General features: G+C 44.4%; 1 protein-coding gene across 6 annotated transcripts in view; it reads left to right on the top strand.

Moving 5' to 3' along the window:
- The window catches only part of dctn1b (dynactin 1b), a 43,858-nt gene that overhangs the window by 8,195 nt on the left and 15,006 nt on the right, over window positions 1–20,657 (top strand). For 3 of the 6 annotated variants that reach the window (XM_080012514.1, XM_080012509.1, XM_080012510.1), the window contains exons 2-15: window positions 1,389–1,640; window positions 2,600–2,678; window positions 4,319–4,350; window positions 13,464–13,484; window positions 13,761–13,937; window positions 14,468–14,491; window positions 15,062–15,259; window positions 15,714–15,918; window positions 16,097–16,175; window positions 16,776–16,935; window positions 17,118–17,222; window positions 18,119–18,310; window positions 20,078–20,191; window positions 20,426–20,578. In XM_080012514.1, the coding sequence (XP_079868640.1) occupies window positions 1,413–1,640; window positions 2,600–2,678; window positions 4,319–4,350; window positions 13,464–13,484; window positions 13,761–13,937; window positions 14,468–14,491; window positions 15,062–15,259; window positions 15,714–15,918; window positions 16,097–16,175; window positions 16,776–16,935; window positions 17,118–17,222; window positions 18,119–18,310; window positions 20,078–20,191; window positions 20,426–20,578 (1,767 nt within the window). In that variant the 5' untranslated portion in view covers window positions 1,389–1,412. The remainder of the gene's footprint in view (window positions 1–1,388; window positions 1,641–2,599; window positions 2,679–4,318; window positions 4,351–13,463; window positions 13,485–13,760; window positions 13,938–14,467; window positions 14,492–15,061; window positions 15,260–15,713; window positions 15,919–16,096; window positions 16,176–16,775; window positions 16,936–17,117; window positions 17,223–18,118; window positions 18,311–20,077; window positions 20,192–20,425; window positions 20,579–20,657) is intronic. The other 3 variants (XM_080012512.1, XM_080012513.1, XM_080012511.1) reach the window with 2 other exon arrangements.

The following is a 20,657-nucleotide window of genomic DNA, read 5'->3' on the forward strand; positions in this document are numbered from 1 at the left end:
GGTCCGGTTATCCTGCATGAGCTCCGTGTTCCTGCAGAGTTGTCTTAAATGTTTCCCTGTTGGCCTGGGAGTTCCCTGAAGGTCATATCCGTGACCTCTGTGTGGGGATGGAGCTTGTACACATCAGCGAAAAGGATATTTGTTTGTTGTAAGTTCTCTTATGTCCCGGACTTTGTCCTTAAAAATCCTGTACTACCCCTACAGACAGGTCAGTTCCAGTGGTTCTTGGCAATCACCTCCCGTACACGATTTTTTTGAATATATATATATATATATATATATATATATATATATATATATATATATATATATATATATATATATATATATATATATATATATATATATATATATAAAAATTGGGACAATTGTCTTAATCAAACATTCAGTGGTCATCTTCACTGCGCACTTTCAATAAATTCTCAGGAGCGTTTAAAATCCTTGTTCTTACAACCTTAGTTAGGCCTTTGTATTCCTTTCGGGACATAGGCCATTGATGAATCGCCTCCACCCTCGTCTGTCTTGGGCCATTTTCTCTGCGTCTGCTAAATGAAATGTAATGTAATTGTATGACTTGAAGCTTGATTCTTTTCTGTGTGGTTTGGAATCGTGCATGGATGATTCTGGAGTTGATTGGCTCCCAACTGGTGAGGGACCTCTGTGCTTCTTTGGAGAACATACATGCTACTCCCTCCGTGTGTGGTGCCTTATCATCCGGATGTCCAGAGTATAATATGGACTCACCGGTTGCCAGTCTGACCTTTCCTGTCTGTATCCATCTGGTTTCACACAGACCCAGGACAGAGATCTTGTGCCTCCTCATCTCTTCTGCAATGACTGACATTTTCCCTGCTTGGTACCTGGTCCTGATGTTCCAGGTTGCGATGTTAGTAGGTTGCCTAGAGGATAGAAGATTCCACCGCACCCTCTCCATATGGTTTTCAGTATGCGCCTTCATAGTCTCTTTGGCATGTCTGCCTGAAGAGTCTTCTCCTAGGCTCTGGGTTTTTTTACTCATCATCAATGTTTCTGTTATCATTTATATCCACGTCACAGGGGATTGGCCCATGCGCTTCACCAGAGCCCTGTTGGTCAGCATTACCTATTTCCACCTCTCACGCAGAGAACGTAGGGATGGATTTTGAGAGGCATCTTACAACCTTATTGTGCAAAATTCTGTCAGTTTGGTCAATTGGATATCAAACCTGCAGTAAATGGTCGGTATAGAAAGGGATGAGGAGACCTACTGAGTTGCTTCTCAGGTGTTTCCACTAATCTGGAAGCGATCAGTGAGTCAAACTGTTTTAGAAAGGTAGGAGAACTGTTTCATGCTGTTCTACATGAGAAATCATAGTTATTTCATCTGTAACCTCCCTCCGCTCTGGCAGACCACCAGCAGTGGCAGCAGCAGGATGAGCTCTGACGGGGGCAGCCGGCCGGCCAAGGTGGGCTCCATGGTGGAGGTGATCGGGAAGGGTCAGCGCGGCACGGTGGCCTACATCGGCACCACCCTCTTCGCCTCCGGGAAGTGGGTGGGTGTCATCCTGGACGAGCCCAAGGGCAAGAACGATGGCACGGTGCAGGGCAAGCGCTACTTCACCTGCGAGGAGAACCGCGGCATCTTTGTCCGACAGTCGCAGGTGACTGACTCCATTTGCTTTGTTTTGGTTGTGGCTATGGTTGGTAAATAAAGGAAGACCTCTTTTTAAACCCATCTCCAACCTTCCAAATTATTGGGATCTATGCTAAGAATAAATCATGATTTCAATGAAATGTAATCTCTTGCTAACAATAACTTCTAGGGCCCGATTAAAAAAAAATTCAAACGATTAAATTCTGTGGTTTCAATTTCTGAATTGATTTGAAAATATGACATATACTTTCTTAGGTATTTATGTAACCCTTTACCACTTCAATAAAATACCATCATAGTTCAAGTTCAAGAGATTATTATAGTCACAAATTAATTAAAATATTTAATCTGTATTATTTCTTAAGAGAAATATTTTTGTAATGGAAGTCAGATGGTAAACTGAATTCTTCTGGCCTCGCCCTAAGGTCAAGTTATAAATGACCTTTTTAATTCTCTGTATTAAAATGTGTATATATATATGTGTATATATAAATGTGTAAATATATATATATATATATATATATATATATATATATATATATATATATATATATGTATATATATATGAAGACCCAGCTCTTCAGTGAGTACCTCCTGTCCTAATCTACAATTACTTAGCACCACCTTGCAGTATTTATTGTTACACCAAAGTTGTTGTTACACTAATCTCTGTCGCAATGTAGCTGAATGTTATTCTCCCTTGTAAGTCGCTTTGGATAAAAGCGTCTGATAAATGACTAAATGTAAATGTAAATGTATATAATTAACTGTTTAATCTATGAGTAAATCTATATTTTCCTTTGGGGTCATTAAAGTGCAATCTAATTATATCCAATCTGAACTAATTTCATCCCATCTAACCCAAAATTAATGTCTGGTGGGTATGGATTTTAAAGATACCCTCCTCCTAGTGTTTATGCCCACAGTCTTTTTGAAAGTTCTGAGCTCTCTCTCACTCTCACACAGATCCAGCTGGTGGATGACGGGGCGGACACAACGTCCCCTGAGACACCTGAGCCAGCCACTGCCAAGGTTCCCAAACGAGGTGAAGAGACACGAGCAGGGACACACACACACACACACACACACACACACACACACACACACACAGTCACACACTCAGTTCTTGGCTGTCGGAGTAGTTTTTCTGTCCTCGGTTATATATTTTAGAGTACAATCTTCTTCTTGTTAGCTTCTCTTAGATGGATGCCACCTGGAACAGAGCAGTGTTACAATCAGTCAAATATTTGAAGTATACAGAAAAATGTCTAAACTTTAAATTCATCTACTGTGTCTCTCTTTTGACTTCATTCCAGCTCCTTAGTGGTGTGTGATCCCAGATGGAAACAATAACACATCTACCTGCTCATGTAGTGTTTCCACCCTAACCCTAACCCTGACCCTAACCCAGTGTTGGTCTGGGTGGGTTGCGAAATATATTTTTTATGAAAAGTATAGAATTAGGTGAACTAAAATATCTCCAGTTGATCACACTTCTACACCAATTACATCAACAAATCCATTCCTGCTCCATCCATATGAAATAAATGCTACTGGTGCTTCCCTAATAACGTCTATATATATTAAAAAAAAAAAGAATGACTGGAGGCCTCACTGGTGATGAAATAATTAGTTACAGGCAGAAATCCGGGCTTATTTCTATAAATGTTGTAAACACATGTGCGACCCAAAGAACGATGCACGTCTGACACAACACTTTGTGGTGTTGGAGGCGCTGCTTGAGCATGCCGGCGGGCTATATCCATGGTTATCGCCATCCGCTGCCTTGAGGTTTCAGAACAGAGGTTGGGACGGCTACAGCTTATCAATTTTTAAATAAAACATGATATGGAAGTTGAAAATGTCGATATAAACTTTTTTTTTTAAGAAAAAATATCTGATTTCAAAACTGCCGTTCGATGCCCTTGTGGGTGAGAGAAAAATGAAGTTATCAAATTTCACCAAACCTGATATGAAATATTTACACCCAATTTTCAGTACGTTATTGATATCTAAAATACTGATCCTTCAAGTCTCAAAATCGGGTCCCATCACACTTACAGTACCTTCCACAATCTACCTTGCATGAATCTATCGAATGGGGATCAGATGGCCCAAATGTTCTTTGAGTGTAAATGAATAATAGATGTAAAGACAAAGTAGAAGAATAAAACAAAACCAATTATGTGACCATGAACCAAATCAGTTGCCGATCTCACCATCACACTGACCACACTACCTGATGGTACAAACCAGCCTACAACTCCACCTGGGCCTTATGGTAGCTGTTTCCGACACTGTCACACCGACTGATCTGAGATGGACACTTGGAATCGGAGTTGAAGACGGGCAAACATGGCTGTTTGTGGAGGCTCTGAATATACAACCAACGTGTTTGAGAGGCAGGTCCGTCACGTCTTCATATTCCTGGGACCCAGGATGCACAGCAGGATCCGCACTTTATTACCCCTGATTCCCCTGCAGCTTATTGCAGATAGAGGTAGAGGCAGTCACCTGCAGACTTGACTTGGTTCTGTTATCAGTTCTAACCAGGACTTTGGTCGGACTTTACACTGTGTGGAGCAAGACACCGATGATTAATTTCTCTCTCTCTCTCTCTCTCTCTCTCTCTCTCTCTCTCTCTCTCTCTCTCTCTTTCTTTCTCTCTCTCTCTCTGTCTCACAGACATCCTGGAGACGCCCAAATCCGCCAAGATGGTGAGTGAGATCATGTTTTATTGGTGTACACACACACACAAACATCCAGTGCATGGGCACAGGAAAACCCAGAAAAATACAGACATGCACATTTTTCTCTACGCTGTCCCATACACAGTGCAAATGATAATACACTGGAGACTTTTCTTTGCCCTGATGCTTGGACTGTGACTGAACCAGATCCATTAGCTTGTATGGGTGCTGCTGGTTATAGTTCAATATGGTAGTATGTGCACTTAACTAGTTTACTAAACCGGTTGCCCCACTTATCAGTATTCTCTGTGCTTTCTTTACCAAGCGCAGTTTTAAACTAAAAGTACAATTTTATTTTGCATCAGTATTTTCTTTTGCCAGCAGAGGGTACTGTTTACACAGGCATGGTTCAAGCCAGACTGCCCCTGATGAAAGTTATCAGTTTATCAAAACACTAATGATTATAAAAGGAGACCTGTGTCATCTGATCAGCCATCAGAGTGCAGCACATGGACAGATCTTTAATTTCATTTAATTCTCTTTAAGGCTTGATAAATACAGACCATTTGGCGCCGATCTAAATGATTTAATAATTATGCTTTGGAAAATATTTGCAACAAGCAGTGCTGAGAGTTAAAGTAAAAGCTCTTATCAAGCATGTAGTACGTGATTGGTATCTTTGTAAACGCACAATTTTAGAAACAGTTTCTTAAAATCATACGCATATAACTCAACCATACTAGGCCAGCACATGAAAAAGATCGACAAAAAATCTATATCAGTTGTATAATTTATTTAAAAATTGTCATCGTGAACATTCAGCTGGTGGTAATGTACAGAATTAAATTCCAAAATTAAATGTGGTTAAATTCTGACGCCATTGGTAACCAATAGAAAAGAGTGGATTGTGTAGACCCCTCCACCCACTTCCTACGCCCTACGCACTAGGAAGATAAGGTACAGTCTGAGACATGTACTGGCAACTTAAGATAAAAACAATATATTATTTTTGTCCTAAATTTCACCAGTAATGAAAAACAAAACTAAAAAGCAAACAAATGAAAAGGATTTGAGAATAAGTGAAACAGAACCAAAGACGGATGCTGAGTCATTGTGGCCGTGTGGGTTTCTGTGAGTCTGGTGCCTCCTCTGGTTCATCTGAAACCTGCTCCTCCTCCTCTTCCTCCTTCTCTTCCTCCTCCTGCCATCGTGGCAGAAAACCCTCTAGTCACCTTGACTTTAACCTTCCACAGACTGAATTGCCTTCGCACAGCCTTGACGATATAACGATAAGTACATTTGTACTCGGCAGCCAAGACCTCAAGAGAACAAACAACTTTAATCAAGTTCCATTTTCAGTCCTTCTGTCCCTTTCTGAATAATATTTTGTGCATGCATTTTGCAAAAACCTCAGCATAATAAGGGACGCCGGCACAGGTTTCAAGTGCAAAAGAAAAGACGTTTTAATTGCAGGCATACGACAAATACTTAATCAAACCGTCAATGCTTTGGGGAGGAAGAGAGCTGACCTGAAAACCAGGGTTGAATTTAAATAGACCCTGCCCCAAAACCAACACAGTCTGTGGTGGAACTCTGAAAGAAGGAAGGAAAGAAAGAAAGAAGGACGGGTCGAAGACACAACAAGACACAGAGCCCCAAAGGAGGTTTAGAGACTAGTGGCAAAATGTATGTTGTCTTTTTAATTGCTTGTTTGAGGCTCTATAGCTGTGTTTGATTTCATACACAAATGTGTGATGTTGGTGAACCTTATTTTTCAATCACTGGAACTTGGTTCTTTAAGTAGCAGGATCGCCCCCTTGCATCTGTTAAAGGGTCCTGCAGTAAGTGTGGATAGCGGGACAGAGCAAGGGGGAGATGCAATACCATGTGGAGCCTTGACACAGATCACCCTTCCACCCAAGAAAAACACTTTAATTCCCATCATCCCTCAGCATGACACTGATGACCCTGTGACCTTGACCTCTAACCTTCACCTCCGCACCCTTCCTCCCTCCCTCCCTCCATTTCTTCCCTCCTTCCTGTCTCGGATCGCGCAGCGAGGAGTGAAGCCCAAAAAGGTGCTGCATGTTTCTCTTGCCCCGGTACAGTGGTAATGTTATGATGACCGTGGTAACCGTCGTAACCGTGGCTCTGAATGGCTCTAACCTGCTGCATGGCAACAGGGCCCGAACCCGTTCGCCCGCGATACCTCGCCGCTCATCCTCAAACCTCCATCATACGTCATGACCCCCAGCAGAATGTGTGATATTTTGTGCGTGTTCCCATTGTGCCCGTTCCCTGTTCCCTGTTTCCTGGCTACCTCTCCATGCTCCCGTCTCCTCATTGGCTCAGAGCCGGCACAGGGTGCGTTTGGCGTCTTGCAGGATTCGCGTCCTCCGGCATGTGTGCACACCACGTGCAGCCGCTTCGGGGTTTGACGGCGGAGTCCACGCTCGCTCCACGTCAAGGCTGAGTCACAGTCAAGGATCCCCTGGGTTTTGCCGGTCTCCTAAATGTCACATTCAGATCCCGGTTGGGCTGAACTCACTGATCTGGACGAGTTAGACCCCCCCACCCCCCCACGCTGCGTATGGATTTCCTGCCAGTTTGGCTGCTCTCAGCTCAGTGCCCCGCCCGCCTGGCACGACTCGCCTCTTCCCTCAAGCAGTAGGAGCCCTTGTTCAAACTTGTTTTTAGGCGCTCAGGTCCAAGCTGACGGGTATTTCTCGCGGCCGATAGGAGGCCGCGTGTGGTGCCGCATTACCCACACGTAGAGCTTGATGTTCAGACACAGATTCGATTATTCAGAGAAGGACTCATCGAAATGTTGCTAGAAGCTGCTCAGCATGTTATGAAGGAAGGAAAGACCAAATAATTTTGGTTGTGTGTGTTTATTTTATGCCACTTTAATAGAAAAAATGAATGTACATAGACTGTTTACACGGGATTTGCTCAAATAATCAGGCAACGTAATAATTGTGACAGCTCTATTGGACGTTTACTGAACTATTCACCTGCCTGCATTCTAAATATACAGCAGGATCCTAAACAGTGCTTTACTCCTGCAGAGAACAAGGACATTTCTCTAATGACATCAAATGTACTACTGTAGTGCAGTGCCCGTTCAAAACATGCTCGTTCCAGTTGGAAGTTACTTAAGGTTCCATTGGGGAAGTCAGACTTTCTGGGAATACAGTTTAATGTTCCTTGTACTCAGTGTGTTGCTTAGTAAATCCTGGCGGTTCGCAAACGGTCAGGGGAGATGGATTACACTTCCTGGACTTTATTCAATTGTCACTATGTTGATGTGGGAGCTGTCGCCTAAATATTCATATCCAGTGTGGAATGATAACTTCCTGAACAGGGCAGATGGAGAAGAACCCTGTTCTTTCCTTTTTTTTTTTTCACAAAAACCCGATGCTTCTTGGACATTGTTGTTTGGAATATCTCTGGTGCGTTCCACTGCTGAGATGTCATTTGGTGACGGCCATGAAATGTAATCTCTCGCTCATTCTCTCTCCCTCTCGCTCGCTCCCTTCCTTCTTCTTCCTCCATTGTGCCTCGCCCTGCTCTCTTGGAGGCACTTAAAGAGTGTGATGGAGAGCCAGAAAAGAGCTGTAGAGAGATAGCGCGAGAGAGGTAGGGCTGTGGAGGGAGCGAGAGCAGCATACAGAAGCTGATAAATATTTCAAGGCCACATTTCCCAGAGCTGCTTTGTAATGGATCCGTACAAACACGTTTTATTTCCCTTGTCATCGTTCTGCTCTGGTGGTTTTTATGGTGACTGGTGGCTTTTCAGGCGCTAAACGTGTTGCTGGACCCATTGCACATGAAACTCACCCACTGTGTGCCAAATTAACACTTTTACTTCAACGTAAGTGTGGCAGTTCCCCTGTCACATGCCATCCAAGTGGCTTCTCCCGGGCCTCCCGACACAGGTAAGGATCGTCGAGGATGAACCAGTTTATTGCCAAGATGCAATATGCAGGAGCATATGGAATGGTGTCATGACCAGAGCGCCCCTCCCATGTGTGTGTTGGGATGGGTGATTTAACCCATGCTCAATTGCTCTAATGAGTTACAGGTGCACAGCCACCCCTGATCCTGGGCCCAATTAACTAGACCCAAGACAGGTGTGGCTGCTTAAATCACACCACTCCCACCCCACAGTAAGTGGAAAATTATACAAGTTCAGAATAGCTTTTATTGTGTTAGTAGGGGTCTAGCCTCACAACACGAAAACCACAATACGCACTGACATGGTTGAGGTTCGATAGATCCGTGACGTTTCAGACGTCTTGTCCTTCGAGTTGGATAAATATCGATCTACATTTGGAGCAGAAATGAGTGAAAAACTGTTGTAATTTTCCAGGAAGTAGAAGAATATTGGTGCAATTTGACTGTTTGAGGAGTGGGGTGCTTTGTGACATCATCATCATCATCAGAAGTTATATAAGTCCAAGCTTCGTCTCTTGGAGATCATTCACATCAGGCCACTTGCACCCTGTGGACTACATAGTGTTTGCCACACGTAGACAGACAACTTAAGCCAATGCTGCGTTTATAGGAAACTCGGAACACTGTAACTCATGCTGCATTTTACACAGAAGGTGTCGTCGCACCGCAGAAAGTCCTTAGAACCTTTGGAGGAACCGTCCCTTTCCTATGTGTCCACACTCTGTGATCCAGGAACAATCGTAGTTGTTAAACTAAACAGCACAAGCGCAATATTCACTGACCTAAGTGCACGGTGATGAAAAAACACGTGAAAAATAGGAATCTCAATTTAAACCAAACATGTCTTTATTTATATGCAAATTATTTCTAAAACATTAAATCTACGTAAAAAAAAATAAAAATAGCGTCCCTGTGCCCTGTCCTCGCATTGGACATGACAGGTTTTCCTCTGTGCGACCCAACCAAGTCGCATCACCAGTCAGTAAAAACGGAGTGGAGAGAACATCCATCCTTAGAGGTCTGTCACACTCGTGTTGAAGAAAAGACCAAACAAATCACAGAAAACCTTGAAAAAAGTTATGAAACAAGTGAAAAAAACTATGCGGTGTTCAATGTAAACTTGGAAAATTGTAACTCATGCTGCACTTCAGAGAAGCCGGAAAACTGTAATACGTACCGAACACAACTAAAATGCACCCCATGTATTGCTGCATGCAGCTATATTTAGGGGTCCATCCCATCCGTCCCATCAAATTAATTAAGGCTTATTTGGAAATCTCTGGGGGGTGTTTTCTTGTAAAATTCTGACATATTTTCTTTCTTAAGGTCTTTTTTGGGGTGAAAACTAGAGTTTTGATATGGCATCATAACATGTTAACGTCACCATGTTCAATTTGATGAGATTTAGCGAGAAGCAGTTATTGTATTGCTCAGATTTTTTATTATTATTATTATGAATCTTCTTGGCATTTTTCAGGGTGGGCGCAGTACGGTGTCGTTAGTAGAGTCTCTTTCTCTCGTAACTTCTGGTTTGCCATTACCGTAATCCATGTGAATGCAGTGTAACCTATTCTAGCACTCTATGTGCGAGAAAGTCCATGTGACAGCAGGAAAACAATGTTAGCAAGAAGCTGGTAATAAAAACAGGGTATTACTAATATGGTAATAATAATAATAAATTGCAATTTTTGCATGCATCATGACTTTCATTCCTTAATGAGACTTACTAGTAGCCTTATTTTAAAATGCATCATGGTTTGATGGAGGAAAGGGACATTTCAGAAATACGGTAATTTGCGTTATTTCCAAAACATTACATCTACGTTCAAAACAGCCTCCCTCCGCCTGACCTCGACGTGGACACGGTGGACTCGGAGCGACCCTCTATCACGACAGGTTTTCCTCAGGAACCTCCAAACCTGGAAATCAAACCTAACACAACTAAACTGGACCCTGTGTATTGCTGCCTGCAGCTTTATCTATTATTATATTTATGTTTGTGAAGATTCCCTTCCTTCCTTATCACTCGATGTGAGATGTCTCTATATTTTACCATGGATAGATGATCACCCTTTAAACTTCATTGTACTCACAATAAATTAGTTCTATCCATATTCATTCCCACGGTATCACCAAGTATTTTAGGCTTTTAGGCGCTCACTGCTAAGTATAGTGTGTTGTGGCACCTTAGTGGTGAGTTAACCTATTAATCACTTCAAGGCCATTGTGCTCATCACATGCCCAACTTTTTTATCTTTAGGCCACTTTTTAATCTAAAATGTGGCCTGATTGTGCCTCATTCCAACTCATAAAACAACATCAGTATCATACAGAATTGTGCTTTTAGAGATAATTTCATCCACATAAGAACATGCACACACAGCTATAGTAGTATCCCCATTGTTTTGGCAAATGAGGAATTAATGAGTGTTGCTAGGAGACAGGGGAGGCTTGCATCACAGTCGAGACCCCCCCACCCCCGCCCCTCCCTCCTCTGCTCAAATGAAGCCCCCTTTCTCATTTTCCCCCTCTTTCAATCTCTCTCTCACCCTGTCCCCTGCCTTTATGTCTGCGGTGGAGGGATGACTGGGTGGGTCGGCGTGTTGTCGAGGTTAGAGGACGGTGGAGGGGGAGGGAGGATGTGGAGGGAGGGCTGCAGTGATGTAATGTGGGAGCAGAGCATTGGCCCAGCTGACAAATCACAATAAGCCCAGAGAGAGAGAGGGGGCGGGGTTGATGCAGACGGGGGGAGCGAGCAGAGCAGAGGAAAGGCGGGGAGGCATCTCTCCGTACAGAGAGGCTCGTCGGAGGCGGAGAGATGCTCGGCTGCTGATTGTAGGCGGACGGAGAGCAACGCCCGGCCACCTCAGCCTGACGGAGGAGCGCTATGAGCGAGGGGCGGAGGACGGTGCTAGCACCGGACAACTGTAGGGCGAACAAGGGAGGCAGCCATTTGCACCACTGCTGCAGCTTCTAGGCTGAATCAAGCTGCCAGAGTCTGTCTCTGTCTGTCTGTCTGTCTGTCTGTCTGTCTGTCTGTTCTTCTGCCTGCTTGACTGTATGCCGGGTCAATGTGTTAGTCTGTCTCTCTCTCCGCCTGTCTGTCTGTCTTGTCTGACAGACAGGCCAACGAACTGAACGTCTGTTTTATCACCTCGGTGTGTGTCTGTGTGTCTGTGTGTCTGTGTGTGTGTGTGCGTGTGTGTGTCTTCTTCTCCTGCAAATATGATGAGGCAGACTCCAGCTCTTCGGAAGGTACAGATCACTGTTGAACTTCTTGCTTTTCGATGTCATCCATTTGTTTTTGGCAGAGCTGCTGTTATACGTTCACCCCGAGAAATAGTATTAATTCATGCTTTTATTTATTTATTTATTTATTTTTTATTTTAGTTTTTTCCTTTGCGTACTTTGGGCATTTTTCTCTTAATTCTGAAATGATTTAGCTCCACCGTCTGGGTTGTTCTGCTGTCTGCTACTTTTAATTTGAGCCTCGGTGTTGGAAGCCATACTGCCTCTTTATGGAAGCTGTTCATGCTTACTTATCAGCGTACAGTTCTTTTCAATTTTCTTTTTTAGATTTCAGTGGATTTTAAATTGAGTACATGCCTTTGTGTTGAGCTTTTAATGTCATTTAAAAACATCTGCCTCATGTTGAACTCTGCTTTGGAGCCGTTAGTTCGTCATAGACCTGACGCAGCCCACCTTTCAGACAAAACTATTTTCGATTTAGTTTTACTTCTCTTATTTCCCGCTTCAGTGCAGATGTACCTGCAAAGCCAGAGTGCTGTCAGTGGATGTTGTTGTGTACACAGTAGGGTGCTAAGACGTCGGATCCCATTTAGTGCAGTTGTTATCTGGGGTTGATCTCCGCTGGATGCTCCGGCACTAATCCAATCAGGATGCTAACGAGCTGTGTGTGTGTGTGTGTGTGTGTGTGTGTGTGTGTGTGTGTGTGTGTGTGTGTGTGTGTGTGTGTGTGTGTGTGTGTGTGTGTGTGTGTGTGTGTGTGTTTGTATTGTTTAGTTGTCTGGGTTTGTTTCTGTTTTTTGGGTCTTTTTGGGTTTTTGAAGGCAAATCCAGTCAATGCCAGAGCAGCAGACTGTGAGATCTCTTACATTTTAGAGGTCAAACAGGGTTAGATGGATTGTTTTTAACTGTGCAAAACATTCTAATCAGGTCGTTGCCTACATAGAAAAAAAACATGGTCATTTGAGTCATCCGGCCGTGATAGGATAATTTAGAATAATTGGGCCGTGATGAGACCTCTCTGAGTTTCTGTGACCGCTGATCCGAGTTGGGTGGAGCCAGCCGTGAACCTTCCAATGTCGAAGCGGGACGGGAAGAGGCCGCCTGGTCGTCTTGGTCGCCTGTGTGTGGCACAGCAGAACTGGGCTCCTCTGGACCGAGTCCTCTGCGTCCGCTGAGACACAACGCAGCCATTGAGCTCGCAGTGACGGTACCAGGCCCTGAGGCACGGTCATGTGACCACGGTCCAAAGGGCCCGAGAGATGGGGAGAGGAGCCATAGGAGGGTGTTACATGATCTGTACTATATATCCCATAATGTACAGCCCAATATGAATGAACGACAAAAGCTATAATATGAACGTTTCTGGAACTATGTATTTTGTCTCTCAAGCCCAAAATCACCATTGTCCCATTCAGCATGACTCATGATGAGTTCAGGATTGATGTAAATATAAATGTACACATTAAAACACATTTAAACATTAATAACAGGAAATAGGTTCATTATTGTATGACTAGTTTACTGGTTTGATGCTGTGGACTATTTCTATTTGCTGTGGACATAGTTACATGGCTGCACATTATTCCTTATATAATATCCATATATGTATCCTGCTGCCCTGCATCCCAGGTGGAGCTTTGTCTGCTTAAAAGGGAGAAGGAACAAGTTGGGGGATGTCTTGTTGACTAGGGACAGGGACTGGACAGTTGCTTGGTTGGTTGGTTCTGGTACCTGCTAGTTAGGAACCAGCCAGGTCTGTTCATCTCATCCACTCATCTTGTCCCGTCTGCTGCCGTTTCCTCTGCAAAGTATTTTGCCTTAATTAACTAACCCTGGCTGTTTCTCTCTCCCTTCCCTCCTCCCGCCCTTCTGCCTCACCTCACCTGTTCTCCTGTTTTCTTCTTCTCCAATCCCACCTTCCTCCTCCTCCTCAGACCACAGCCAGAAGGCCCAAGGTGAGCCCAGTCATGTTTTATGGCTGTTGCTAGGGCTTCATATTTTCAGATTTCCTTTTTTCATGTCATACAAGAGTATTATGGGTTTGTGTTTGTGTGCGCTGTCATTAAATGCTGACCCCATCAGTTCAGTTCAAAAGGTCATCAGTTTCTGTCGTTGTTATCACTCCACACCAACACCGTTTCTACAGTTCCGACGCGTTCATTTCCATTTCGAAAGTAAAAGTCCTGCCACGCACCTATGTAACCGCCGCTGCTTATTCTCTTCACGTTCAGCCCAGCCGACCTGCAGGTGCGGGCGGTACCAAAGGGGGTCCCTCCGGGTCGGCCTCGGCCTCGGCCGGAGAGATGAGCAGCAGTGAGCCCAGCACCCCGGCCCAGACACCCCTGGCTGCCCCGGTCATCCCCACGCTCCACTCCCCTGGAGCTCCCCCAGTGCCAGTCCCCACCAAGGTCAGCACCCCATCACGGTCATGCTCCCTAATATCAAATTTTGTATTTATTATAATTATAAATACATCAAAGTAAAACCTAGACAGTTGGTGCATAGGCATAGATGTGGTAGAGATGGATGAAGAATCCAGAGGTTTGCTCATAAACAAACCCCAAATTTTAGTTGGAAAATGGGAACTCCCAGTTCAGATCTTCCGACTAAATGAAGAGGAATTTTCCCCCTGGAGATCAATAAAGTTGGATCTTCATTCTTATACTATCTGAAATATCATACTTTACCTAACAATATACTGTATAGTAGAGTGGTTCAATGTGATCAGTCCTGGATGGATTCTGGAACATGGCATTTTAAACATTTACGCAGAATCAAATTGGGGCGTTAGTTTTATTGTTTTTATCGTAGATTTCTCCCTGTTGCCCAGTCGTACTGACAAAGTATAGTCAAATATATTTGGTGTAAAAGTTAGTTGTCAGCTGGTGTTAGATTTATCATCTGCTCTGATCACTTTAACTCATGTTTTTTTAATCAGGAGGGTGTCACCATGGAAACACAGGTGCAGTGATGTGGTTGCGCTTGAGTTTGAAGTGTTGTTTTTTGGCACTTAGCATTCTAACACTGGGAGGTGTGATAAGGAGTGTTTATTAGTGGGATGGTAGATGTGTGTGCGCTGGAGTTTGGTCCATCTAATATGAAGCGTTTCACCAAATCCACTTGTTGAACGGATGATTCATTGAAGATCTTCTGCTGAGGAACCTGGACAGGGTGTGGTTGGACACGCTGTTTGTTTGCCTATGTGTGTTCTATGCACTTCACACCTCAGCACCTCAGCGTTTTACCACACCAAAGAGAAGATACTGTTGTCTTTTTTCTTTTTTTACCCTAAACCTTATTTTTGACTCATTTGGAGTCAGCCCAAGTGATTGGCATCAGAATCTTTTCATCAAGATAATTTGTATCAAGCACTCCATTCTCCCATCCTTTCACTCCTCCCATCCCTCCTTTTTCTCTACCACTCCATCTTCCTCCTCCACCCCCTCCTATGTGTCTCCACTCCTTTCCATCCCTCCTTTTTCTCCACCACTGTATTCTCCCATCTACCCCTCTACATTCCTCCGTCCTCCAGGAAGAGGAGTCCCTGCGGGCGCAGGTGAAGGACCTGGAGGAAAAGCTGGAGACGCTGCGGCTGAAGCGCATGGAGGACAAGGCCAAGCTGAAGGAGCTGGAGAAGCACAAGATCCAGCTGGAGCAGCTGCAGGAGTGGAAGAGCAAGATGCAGGAGCAGCAGGCCGAGCTGCAGAGGCAGCTAAAGGAGGCCAAGAAGGTGGGGACCAAGAAATGGATGCAGTAGGTAGATGGAGGGAGGGATGTTTAGATGGAAGAGGCCATGGATTGCTAAAATGAGGGAGGCAGGGTTGATGGGTGGATGCACAAGGTGGATGGATAGATGGAGGAAGGATGGGTAGATAGTTGGAGGGAAAGATCGATGCTGGACAGTTGAATAAGAGTTGGATGAATGGATGGAGCTAGGGATGATGGATGGAATCAGATTGAATGAATATATTTATGGTGGATGGGTGGGTGATTGGTAGATGTATAAATATAATTTTAGTACACATATACAATCGATCTCAGCCAATACTGTCCATGATATGTCAGTGTATGGCTAGTTTAGTGAGAAGTGGAATCTTAAATGTCCACATAAATCCTAGGTTTCACACACCTCTAATAAGAACAATCAGTAGAACAGACTCAAGAAAACAGTCGTGAATCTGTAGGAGGCCAAGGAGGCGCTGGAGGCCAAGGAGCACTACATGGAGGAGATGGCGGACACGGCAGACGCCATCGAGATGGCCACGCTGGACAAGGAGATGGCGGAGGAGCGAGCGGAGTCTCTGCAGCAGGAGGTCGACTCCCTGAAGGAGCGGGCGGAGGAGCTCACTATGGACCTGGAGATCCTCAAGCATGAGATCGAGGAGAAGGGTACTGATGAGCTCCTCTATGGAACTCTATCAGAAAAAGAAAGTGCAATATTTTTATATTTCAAATGAAATCATTATTAGTCTTAATCCCAATATCAATCTAAAAGAGGCCCAATCTAAAAGTAACTGTGTACTACTATCCACGGGAAGCAGCTGATTTGTTTCTCTCCTCCTCTCAGGCTCAGACGGAGCGGCCTCAAGTTACCACGTGAAGCAGTTGGAGGAACAAAATGGCCGCCTGAAGGAAGCGCTGGTCAGGTGGGTTTGTTACGGATTCTCTGTTCCGCTCAATTCTGTCTGCGCTTAATTCATGATGGAGATCTGAGAGGAACGCAGATTATCTCTTGATTTTGATACAACACGGTGCAGTTGCACTGTCAGCCGTCTGGATGTCCAAGGGGGCCTCCCACCCTTAGGTGCCTGACCCCCATGAGGGTGAATCGGAGGAGGAAAAAACAAAATACACCTATTTATTCTGTCAATTGTAATCTGTTCCCTCAAATTATAAATCACCCCCTTGAAATCCCCTTTCATTCATTTCTCATTTGTTTCCTCAAAAAAGTGATGCCCAAAAATGTAGATTCTTATTGGCTGGAAATGTAGTTTCTGCAGAAAGCGGTCGAGGGCCATTCTAGGAACGTGAACGGCCTGGGTGCTAAAAGGTTGCCAACGTAAGAGAGAAATGGAAAGCATTCATTAAACGTGGGGAATTTGAAAGCATTTAAGGGTACCGATTAATCATTTGAGGTAATTATAAAAAAAATAGCACATCTGTGACACCTGGTGGACTCCGTAGTAATATAAGGATTTATCGGCTTGAATATTAAACCCTTTAAACGTGTGTGTTGCGCCTGCCAGGATGCGAGACCTGTCTGCGTCGGAGAAGCAGGAGCACCTGAAGTTGCAGAAGCAGATGGAGAAGAAGAACGTGGAGCTGGACACGCTGAGGAGCCAGAGAGAGAAGCTGCAGGAGGAGGTGAAGATGGCGGAGAAGACCATCGATGAGCTCAAAGAACAGGTGAGCTGTCCACAGCCTTTGTATTCACTGTCGTGGTGGGTACAGGGGGCCCCCGGGAGCAGCCTGTAGCCCTTCAATACCCCTTCGCTTTGAGAACAACAGGACATTTCCTTAGAAGTCAAAAGGTCAAATACAGCTCACACGACACAATGGAGTTCATGATGGAGACGATGCATTGTCAGGTGGATGTGGCCCTGGGGGCGGAGGAGATGGTGGAAACTCTGACGGAGAGGAACCTGGACCTGGAGGAGAAGGTCCGGGAGCTGCGGGAGACGGTCAGCGACCTGGTGAGTAGCGGACTGACTGAGGCGTCGACGTTATTGTACAGTGTGATTATTTTGGAGTTCATTATTTAACTTTTTCATCCACTTTTGTGTATATTTATGGTTTTTGTATGCACACAACACACATTTTCTTTTGTTATGTTTAGAATACAATCCACCTGTTACAAATAAATATGTATATTTATCTGTACATTATGATTATTGCACTGTTAAAGCTGTTTTCAGCTGATTGAGATTGGAGAGGTTTGTTGTCATCATTGACGTGGAGCAAGGCGACGTGTGTGTATGTATCCACACATCATGGTGTGAGCAGCGATGGACACTCGGCGCCAGGTCCCCAGGCGTCGACGAACGCTGCCCACTGCTCCTGGCTGCAAGCCAGGATGGGTTAAATGCAGAGGAAGCATTTCACCGGCCACCACCCAAAGCGTGTGCGTGTGTGTGTGTGTGTGTGTGTTGTAGTGTGGTGTGTTACGTGACAATTAAAGATTCTTCTCTGTATTGCCCTCTGGCGGCCATTGTCAGCTATAAGTTATTATTCAAATTGGTTTCAAGCACTTTTCCGTTATTGATTGATCTTCCCTGGTACCAATGACCGATTAGAAGATCCTTCTTTTGGCAGGCTGGTAGAATAACACTTAATCAAAAAAATCACTGCCATAAACTGCCCTGGAAATATTGTTAATCAAAGCTCTTAAAACTGACTCAAAGTTGTATGTTACCAGCGGTGCTAGATGTTGGTGTAACAGATTACAAAGTTATGATTCTGTGGATACAAACAAATAAAGCTTCATGCACATTCAAAATATCTTACAGGTGCCCAATAAAAATACATTCCGATGTTGAGGTATTCAACCTAAAATATGGTGTTATTACCGTTGACGGTCTCCGCCTGATAGGAAGCCATCAACGAGATGAACGACGAGCTCCAGGAGAACGGCAGGGAGACGGAGCTGGAGCTGCGGGAGATGCTGGATTTGGGCGCAGCGCGGGTTCGAGAGGCCGAGAAACGGGTGGAGGCGGCTCAGGAGACGGTGGCCGACTACCAGCAGACCATCAAGAAGTACCGCGAGCTCACCGCTCACCTGCAGGTCTGGAACTGCCACATGGGCGGCACTGTGCAGATGATACAGGCCTATTAGTTACGAAGATTTAAAGAGATTCACAATATGTTTATTGATTTTTTTTTTTTTTTTCAGTAAATTTCATATTAATCTTACCTTCACAGGGTATGAGGAATGATGGAAATTAACCAACTCTTGCGCTCTTAAACGCTTAGAATAGTCCGCGGTGTACTTAATATATGATAATATTACATGTCACAGCACTCAAATCCAAGCTGATATTTGATAAATTCAATGTGGAGAAGTTGATGATGCAGTACTGAACTAACCCTTCCCTACACTCCCCGACTCATCCAGAGCAGATGAAGCTTTGAGGATTACTTTACTCAAATCCATATGAAGACGTGGCTTCCCTACTGCTTTTCACGGTAGTCACAGAATCTCAGGGCGATATTATTTACACATTGACATGTTTTGCATTCAATTTCTATCGATGATGGAAGGGGTCATTGGCGATTGCTTTTCCTCCGCTGATATTTTTGATAATTTTTAACGACCTTACTATCAGAACTAAGATGTTATAAAAAGTTATCTCCAGAATCTGCACCCTACTGTGTGTTCAGAGATGTTTCTGGTGGAGCGGCATGTCCACCAGCTGAGCCACGTTAACCAGCATGAGTGACGGGCCAATTTAAAGTCTTTAATTTACTCTGCGCTCCATAAGAGTAGTTCACGTGATGGATATGATTTGGACTGCGATATGAAAGATAATAATGTTAATCAGAACGTGGTGCGGTAATATTGTTGCACCAAGCGCAGTTTGTTTAATGTTTAAATGTTTCACATGTTCAGTCTTGTATAAATGTTTATTCACGTAACTTAAACTTTTTTGCTCGCATAAAGCTTAAAGGTTTGATTATTTCAAATCTCCGTCAGATGCTGAGCCACGCTTAAGATGATTTTTAAAATGTTGAATCCAAATTAAATTTTAACATCAATAACAATAAAACAATAAATGCTAAACAGAGCCTCCGCAGGAAGCAGGGCTCCTGTCCCTCCCCGGGGCCCCGCTGCTCTGGGTGGATGTCTTGTCAGTGGATGATCACACTAAATCATGGTTCTACCTCTCCCTCTCTCCCCGCCTCGGGTGCCCTCTAGGAGCTGCTGTTGAATGGCAGTTGACAGGACAAAATCAATAACAAGTGCTGAGCACCCCCACCCCACCCCCACCCCCATTCGCGCTGCCCCCTGGTGATGAGATTGCATCTTGGCGGTCTCAATGAGCCATGATTTGATGATATGAAAATAGAAACGATCGCCCAACCTTAGTCTAATTTCTTCCTTCTACTACAATACCAGTATCTTACTTCTACTACAACTACTGCTATTATTGTTTTCCTTTTCCCTCTGAGATTATTAGTACCTGCAGCAACTGTTTGTCTTTAAAAAGTTCAATACCACTTCCTAAACAGACTTAGAATCCAGGAGTGGTATCCTACTTTCTGAACCAGGATTTTCCAGCTCTTGTTACTCATTATGTACGACATAATCTAGCAGGCGCTTTTGTCCAAAGCGACTTGCATTCATAGACCGATGGATGCAGCCATGAGCTTCAGTTAGGGGTTTAATTGTCTTGCTCAAGGAAACTTCAGTGTGCTAGCAGGAGGCGGGGATTGAACTGACAACCTTTGAATTACTAGATAACCCGTTCTTCTGAGCTACTACTTTACACAAAAAAATGTATGCCTGGATTTCTGGTACTTGATGGTTTGGCTGCTGTTGTGTCGCCATCAGGAGGTGAACAGGGAGCTGACGAGCCAGCAGGAAGCCTCCGCTGAGCTGCAGCAGCAGCCGGCCGAGATGTTCGACTTCAAGATCAAGTTTGCGGAGACGAAGGCGTACGCCAAGGTCAGCGTCTGTCCCAGCTGCTCCCTGGGATCCACTTCCTGGAGGTGTCATGTCTTTTTAGCTTGTGTCAACTTTCTGCAAACCTAGTTTCTGTTTGTATGTAAAAGGCAAGTACTCAGTATGTTATAGAACGATTCCCAAACTGGGGTGCCAGATCCCCATAGGGGGTTGCCAGATATCGCGGAGGGGACTGTATGTATTTAAAGCCCTTCCTGTTTCCTCCTCCCTGTACAGGCCATCGAGATGGAGCTGAGGAAGATGGAGGTGGGCCAAGCCAACAGGCAGGTGTCCCTGCTGACCTCCTTCATGCCCGAGTCCTTCCTGCGTCATGGCGGAGACCACGACTGCATCCTGGTGCTGCTGCTGATCCCCAGGCTCATCTGCAAGGTAGATGAGAAGAACCCTCAGTCTGAGAGCCGGTCCCATTCAGACGGACCTGACAGATGATAGATAAATGCATCTATCT

The sequence above is a fragment of the Zeus faber genome (assembly GCF_960531495.2).
Source record: "Zeus faber genome assembly, chromosome: 13".
In the NCBI taxonomy this organism is placed as follows: domain Eukaryota; kingdom Metazoa; phylum Chordata; class Actinopteri; order Zeiformes; family Zeidae; genus Zeus; species Zeus faber.